Consider the following 7,926-nt stretch of genomic DNA (forward strand, 5'->3'; position numbering starts at 1 on the left):
TTTTTTTTTTTTTTCCGTGAAAGTAACTCTGGACTCTTAGTATCAGAAAGATTGGGTTATAGGCCCAGCTCTGCAACTGACCTTCACCTCTATGCACCTCAGTTTCATCATCTGTACCCAAGAAAGTACCATGTAACTGGTCAGGAGGCTTCAGAGGGTGTTCATGATGACATGGATTATTTAATACCAGAAGAACCAAGGATCCTTCTAGTTAAGTGATTTGCCCAGAGCTGTTCAGTGACTAAGCGGTGGGGCTGGAATATAAGCATCTTTTCAGGCCCAAAGTTCTTTCCACCATATCCTGTACAATGAGGTGTTCTAAATGGCTTCCTTCCTGCAGTGTCCATTACAGTAGCCACTAGCTACATGTGGATATTTAAATTTCAATCAGCTAAAATGAAATGAAATTATAAATTCATTTCCTCAGTTTTACTAGCCACATTTCAAGTACTCAGTAGCCACACATGGTCCATGGCTGCCACACTGGACTGCTGCAGATTACAGGATATTTCCATAAGCACACAAGTTTTATTGGACATTCTAGAACTTCAGGTCAGCACTGACTTTTATGATTTCCTGCTTTCTCAGCCTGGCACTCAGGGCCTCCCAGTGTCTGACTCTAGCCCTCTGCTACTACTGGGTTACTATCTACTTACAATCAAACTCTTTATGTGCCTGCCAGACTGGGCTCTACTTTGTACATCCTCCTATGCACCTCACTGCCTAACACAGTGCCTCCTATAAAGCAGATAGTAGGCATTTGGGAGGACAGACAGATGGACAGATGGATGACAGATGGCCAGAAAGGAGAGAGGAAGGGAATGCCATTTATTCATGTTTTCATTAAGCAAGTACTGAGTATCTACAAAGCACTCTTCTGGAATCCTGTGATTACTATAGTGAACAGACAAGATCTTGGGAAACTTACTTTCTGGGTGAGTGGAAGAGTAACAGATCATAAAGTTGTTTACAGTAAATTTAAATCCAGACACTGATGTCCTATGAAGAAAATAAGGTATGCTGTGCTGAGTGAAGGAGCTCTGGTGGCGTAGTGCCTAAAGCACTTGACTGCTAACCAGAAGGCTGGTGGTTCAAACCCACCAGCCACTCCTCAGAAGGAAGGTTGGGCAATCTACTTCCATAAAGATAACACTTGGGGAAACCCAAGGAGGGGGTCACTATGCGTCAAATCAACTCGATGGCAGTGAGTTTGGTTTTGTGTGTGTGTGTGTGTGTGTGCGCTGATAGGGGGCAGGACTGGGACTGGAACCACTTGAGGTTTGATAGTCTCTGGTGAAGTATCATTTGAACCCAATCTGAATAATCAGAAGAAGCCAATCGTATGAAGATCTGGGTGGAACATGTCCCATGCAGAGGAAATTTTGCTGTTGAACTTCCATTTTTACATACTTTGACAAGATGAATGACAAGAGGCTCATCTTCTAGCCTCTGATATATCGGCCAGTACAAACTCTTGGTTTAATAATCTTAATAAAATTAAGGGGAATAAAATTAAGAGGACAGATGCATAATCTTAATAAAATTAAGGGGAATAAAATTAAGAGGACAGATTCAACAAGGAAACAGGTAAAACCATTCATTTAGGAAGAAAGACAGAATACAGTCTATTAAAGTTGAAATGGCATTTATCTTCTATGATCTTTCTCTTTTTTTGCTCTATAGCTTTGTTCCTGGACCACATAAAGCTGCCCTCAAAAAAGATGCATTACATGAAGCAAACTTCTTTCAAGATAAAAAATATCTTTCAAGAGTAGCAGGAGGCAGCAGAGATGATGCTGTTCAAAATTTTACCAGAAACATATTCTATACCTTTAAAAATGGAAAAAGAGTGATAAAAACTGCTTCCAAACATGATAAAGGAAGCCCTCAAACAATTTAGCTTTAAGAAGCACAGTAACACTTTGGAGTTATATAATAACTAAATCCAAGCTCACGGCCTGAACCCTGGGCAACTTGCATTTGGATATCGGCCTGAATCTGGAGGTCTACTCTGGAAGGTTGAATACATCACAGGTTGTAGGATAGCAGGGAACCAGACTTCTTGCACTCATTTATATTGATATATCTTGCCCATTTATTTGACCAACCTGACAATTCTAGCACTCTAACCCTGGTGTGTTCAGAACTGTCGGCATTAAAAGACAGAAGAAGACAAAGTGTAATGGAAACATAATTTTAAAGTCTATTTTATAAAGTGTGTATCATATATGTGTATACAGGGCCAAGGCTAATTTTCTTGATTGTAGGTCTCTGTCCAATCCATTTTCTGCAAACCAAGGTTTTTTCCTCAATTCAGTTCTATTTAATGTTCATCTATTTAACTCGAGGTTATTTTTTAATGTTTTGGTGTGCCTTGACACTTAACCCCAGTAACTGATGCTGTTCTTGTGTCCTGTATTTGAAAATTTAAACTCCCACATCTGTTCCTTAAACACTGTCCCTATGTGGACTGACACGTCCTCAGATGGGCTTGTGCTGGACAGTTTCCTCACACCTTCTGCAGTTGTTTGTTTAGACAGGTGAGAAGCAGAAGGTAATTTTCCCTGCTTCGAAATTCTCCTTCACTCACCAAGAAACTCGATTTAATTCCTCCAGAACATAAACTAATGCTTTTGAGATGGAAGTTCTCTTTTCGTAACAGAGCTTCCTGCCTGGCCATTTTGATGGACTTTTATTCTTTCTCATTATGGTCATTTATTATTTTCCACGAATCTACATTTTCTTTAGACAATGCAAGCAGCGACATAACTTGTCATGGGTGAAGCTCTAGTTACTCTGACCCATCAAGCAGCCATTTAGTCTTTGGTGAACAGCTCCAAAATAGGATGATCAGAACTCTTATAAGAGCCTGTATGTGCACTTACTAAGTTTGGAGAAAATAAGAAAACTGTTGTTTCAATCTACAAATCCATGTGAGGATGCAGAGATGCAGAGGAGATCAGAGTGAGTTAAAGTGGGAAAGGTTTTCAAAACTATCTAGTTTTCAGTAGCAATCTCTGACAGCTCCTTCCCCTCATGCCCACCTAGATCACATAACTAATTCTTAGTCTTGTGATGGAGCTGATATTCTCAACAAGTAAATGCCAATAGAGCATTATTTAATTTAGATACAACTTTAGAAGTTTACCTCAAATTCTAAGAGCCAGCTCCACAAGTGGTAGCAATGTCCCTATGTAGAATATCACTCTCTTGAAGAAGAGGACCTGCTTGGATGGGCAGATGATCAATGATAACAAAGACTAGTAAAAGTGCAATCTGATTTTCTTTTCTATACTTCTTCTCACAAAACCTGGGAAAGAAGAGCCATCTGCAATATGTATTTTTTAACTGCCTCTGCCATCCATACTCAGGTAACTCCAGGTAGAGTTCTTAATTATTTCAGAGGGGCAAGAATTCCAAGGAGTTAAATGTTATACTCATACTCAGGTAATAGAGAAGAATAAAGCCTATCAGATTTCTTCATTTTTCCTAAGTGGTGCTTAGGGGTTCAGGAAAAGTTTATGTTTCAAGTACAGGAAAGTAATAAATTTAAGAGGTATTTTTAATTAAAAGGGATTTCTCTGGTTTACCTTGGATTAAGCAAAAACCTCTTCTGTTTATTGTTGGAAATTCTTTTATAATGTATTTGGCTATTTTTTTCTGTATTGGGAAGTAAAGTACCCCAAACAAATATTCTCTTTGTGACTGAGATTATTTCAGCATTTCGAGTCACTTTTCTAATCATTAATCTGTAAGGAGGAGCTCTGGTAGCATAGTGCCTAAGGCGCTTGACTGCTCACCAGAAGGCTGGCGGTTCAAACCCACCAGCCACTCCTCAGAAGGAAGGCTGGGCAATCTACTTCTGTAGTGATACTGCCTCGGAAACCCAAGGAGGGGCTGCTATGAGTTGGGTCTGACTCCACGGCACATAACAACAACAACAAAAAAAAAATTTGTAAGGGGTTTAAAGCGTATTAGCTACAAACAAGTTTCTTTTTTAAAAGAAATCCCCAATATTAGCATTTTTCATTTCTTTCTTTTTCCTAAAACTAGAATGCAGCAAAAATCAAAAGTTGGGTATAAATTAAACCCTGTTTAAACACAGAATCACACAAATAAGCATTGATGCCTCCTGTATCCTATTATCTCTTCACTGAACTGAGTCAAACTTTAAAAAAAAAAAAAAAAGGTCAAAAAGAAATGCAACTCAACATGGCATCAGATTTTAATACTCAGTAACAATTCAACCAATGACCTCTTAAAAAGGGGGTCTCTTGTGGGACAGAAGTGAATGGCAGAAAGATAAGGAAAAAGGGCCTTATGGCAACCATCCCACTCCATTGTTCCCTCTGCACTGCCCACATTCATCAACCCTGTGGCTTATCTAATGGCTCCAGGCCTGAAGCCTATTCCCCATAGAGCAGTTTATGTCTCAAAAAAATTTTTCCCAACCCCTGCAGACTCAAAATCTGACTTAGTAGCTAGAAACCCTGTGAATATGGCTCAGCTGACATTAAGGGAAACAGAAACAGTACAACATGACAATGACATATCTGCACATTCTACCAATCCACTAAGCTATCTGCCTAGTCAGAGTCCATCACTCCTAACTTTGTCTGACCTGTATGAATGACTGGCATTTTCCAAATGTTTCATTGTTTACCTAAACGCTTTATCTAAATGCTACATGGACTGTATCTTGAAGCCAAACATAATGCATTTTCAACTGTCATGTTCTATAACTGAATTACAGAAAATTAATTTTAGGGAGTATTTTATAAACAGTAATAATTTCTCCATACTCTGATTATCGATTCAACTTTTTGGTTTTGCAAATTCATGTAACCAATTTCAAACTTAAAATATTTTTAGCACCATAAACCCTTATGCAAGTGGATGAGAATTAACTGTGAAGAATTAGGTTTGTGTACAAAAGCTAACCCATAATCTTGAAGGGTTTTATCTTAATGAGAAAGCCCAATTTTGGTCATTTGAAAATGATTTTAACAGCTTAATCCTTTTATTTTATTTTTCTTTCTTTTTCATGTGGTTTTTTTTTTTTTTTTTAAATCTATACTGGATAAAACTAAGCTGATGGGCCAAACTTCAGATTTTAGAGTATACTCCATAAAACAGTGATGATGGCCATGAAGTGACACATTTCTCTAGAGCTAATACACAAGAGATCAATTTTACAGTGTAAAATAATTAATAGGGCACAATATAAAACACACAGAAAGAAAGATAAGATAGCAGAGCAGAAAGAAAGGCTTAAGGCTTAGTTCTGGTTCTTTGTGACCCAGCCCATTTCTTCAACTCAGAACAAGAATGTTGTTTGCTGTAGAGTTTATCCTTCTGTTAAAGCTTACGGTTAAAAACACTACCAAACACAAACAAAAAATTCTTCAGATGCTTGAATATAGTTTATTGGCTGGTTTGAACAGCATTTTTAATAGCAAAAAGGTGTTTACATTATAATACTTTACAACCATCTTTCCAACGATCTTATCCAATACAAAATAATCTGAGATTATATATGACTTAGCATTTAAAATTCCTCATCTTTGTGACATATACAATAAAAAGTATTACAGAAATATGCACAAGTAGACTAGTCAAGTACTTCCTTAACCACCTTTAGTGGGATTTATTTAATCATGAATCAGTAATACAGAGACATGATTTTGGAAATTAAACAAATGAATATGCTCACTTCTGTTTTCTAGAAATACCTCTTTTCTCTCGAGTTATAATTTTATTATAAATAATACAAATCACTATATTTTTATTTCCACACTTTAACAATCCCATCTCTAGAAGCAGTGACGATGAAGCCCTGTGTTGTCTGGAAAGTGGCGACATCTGTAATGATGTCATGATGTCCCACAGGCAGAGACTCTGGGCCCCTCCGAGGGCCGTCATCACTCGGTCCAACCTTCTGCTTATTCTGTATTTCCTGTTTCATAGTTAAAAGTCAAGGAGAAAGCCAGGTGTTAAAAGCCTGTATCATATGCTATATCTTATCAGTATACTTGCTTCTAGGATATCTATATACATACAGATACCAATATATCCATTATATCAATATATCTATATATAGATACATCGTTTTTTTTTCAAGTTAACACCTCTTGTGACGTAACCATGCTTCAGGTTTTATGAAGTGACAAGCAGGTACACTGAACAAAAGGAGTAAAGAAAGAGGGTCCCAAATGATGCTCTAGGTTTCTAGTCACTGGATTTCATGAGTAGCCACTTAAAAATAAGACAAACTTACAAATAAGCAAATATTCTATATATATTGACATTGGTCAACATCAAAAGAAAAAATTAAGGGCAAGAATGTATTTGAAAGAGGTATAAGTGACACAAGAAGTAAATACACATCAGATGTTCAGTACTTCTAAGCTCATTTTGATGTACCATGGAAAGAAGCACATTTTCATTTACTGAGCATCTACTCTGGCCAAGGCACTTCCAGGTATGTTGTTATCTCATTTCTGCCCAAGTCAAGAACATAAGCTTTAGGTACTCAACAGCCAGGTTGGAATTCCAGCTGTGCTTCTCTCCTTTGTAAAATGAAATAACAAAAGCATTTCTTTATAAAGTTGTTTTAAGGACTGAGAAAGCATATAAAATGCTATAGTTTATTTTTTAAAGATTGCGTTTTTGTCATGGATTGAATTGTGTCCCCCAGTAGTATGTGTCAACGTGTCTGGGCCATGATTCTCAGTGGTCTGGCAGTTACATAATGATGTAATCATGTGTAATCATGCCCCATGATGTAATCTGCTATGATCAGCCAATCAGTTGTAAAAGGTTTAGGTGGGATGCACCACCCTCACTTAGGTCACAGCCTTGATCCAATGTAAGGTGAGTTTGCTGGTGTGTGGCCTGCATCAACTTTTATCTTACAAGAGATAAAGAACAGAGAAATGAGCAGAAAGAGGAGCTGACTACCACTAAGAAAGAAGAGCCAGGAGTGCAGCACATCTTTGGATCCAGGAACCCTATGCTGAGAACCTCCTAGACTCAAGGAAATGCTCTGTCAAGACACATGGAAACCTTCCAGGAACACCAAGCCCACAGAAAGGAGACAAGGACTTTCCTCTAGAACCAACAGAAAGAAATTAAGCCTTCCTCTAGAGCCAGTGCTCCGAATTCAAACTTCCATCCTTCTAAAGTATGAGAGAATAAATTCCTGTTTGTTAAAGCTATCCACTTGTGGTAATTCTGGTGTAGCTGCACTAGAAAACTGAGAGTTCTCATAAAGACTGCCTGTATTTTCAGTTTAAGAAAAACTGATGCTGTATTTGTCAATGATGGTACAATGAGCCACTATAATAAAATCATCTCTATAGAATCATAACTTCTCAATCAGATGTCTTAGAGGTCTAGTTGGTTCTCAGAACAGGGGGCTCCATCTGGAGTCCCTGAATCTGAAGCCAAAAGGTTTCTGGGCCTGCCCAAGGCTAGAGATACATGGATGCATACCACTGTAGAGAACTGGACTGAAGCTGAACAGGTACCACTTACAGCAGCCCTCGGACTTATAAGCCAAATGGCATTTTACTTAGAAACAATGGCTTATTTTTTTTTTTGTCACCTTCTTTAGAATATAAAAGGTCTGTAACTATAAAGTAAGGAGTTAGAATCAGCCTTCTTATTTTATTGTCAATTCTATCTATGGTTACAACTTGCTACTCCACCATTCAGTCCTATGGACTCAAATGTGTAGAATTCTTTCTATGAAGGGAAATCTTATTAAAATATACTCACTGCCATCGAGTCGGATCTGAACCACAGCAACCCCTCCTTGGGTTCCTGAGGCAGTATCACTACAGAAGTAGATTGCCCAATCTTCCTTTCAAGAAGTGGCTGGTGGGTCTGAACCGCCAGCCTTCTGGTGAGCAGTCAAATGTCTTA

The 7,926-nt window shown here is 38.1% G+C and overlaps 2 protein-coding genes across 2 annotated transcripts in view; one reads left to right on the top strand and one right to left on the bottom strand.

Moving 5' to 3' along the window:
- The window catches only part of COL6A6 (collagen type VI alpha 6 chain), a 151,192-nt gene extending 149,292 nt beyond the window's left edge, over positions 1-1,900 (top strand). The window contains exon 36 of the mRNA XM_007936829.2: positions 1,684-1,900. Coding sequence (XP_007935020.1) covers positions 1,684-1,900 — 217 coding nt within the window. The remainder of the gene's footprint in view (positions 1-1,683) is intronic.
- Positions 1,901-5,785: 3,885 nt separating this feature from the next.
- Positions 5,786-7,926, bottom strand: part of PIK3R4 (phosphoinositide-3-kinase regulatory subunit 4) — a 91,492-nt gene continuing 89,351 nt past the window's right edge. The window contains exon 19 of the mRNA XM_007936842.2: positions 5,786-5,956. Coding sequence (XP_007935033.1) covers positions 5,786-5,956 — 171 coding nt within the window. The remainder of the gene's footprint in view (positions 5,957-7,926) is intronic.

This window comes from Orycteropus afer, unplaced genomic scaffold, assembly GCF_000298275.1.
Source record: "Orycteropus afer afer isolate SDZICR_OR568_19922 unplaced genomic scaffold, OryAfe1.0 scaffold00003, whole genome shotgun sequence".
Classification (NCBI taxonomy): Eukaryota; Metazoa; Chordata; class Mammalia; order Tubulidentata; family Orycteropodidae; genus Orycteropus; species Orycteropus afer.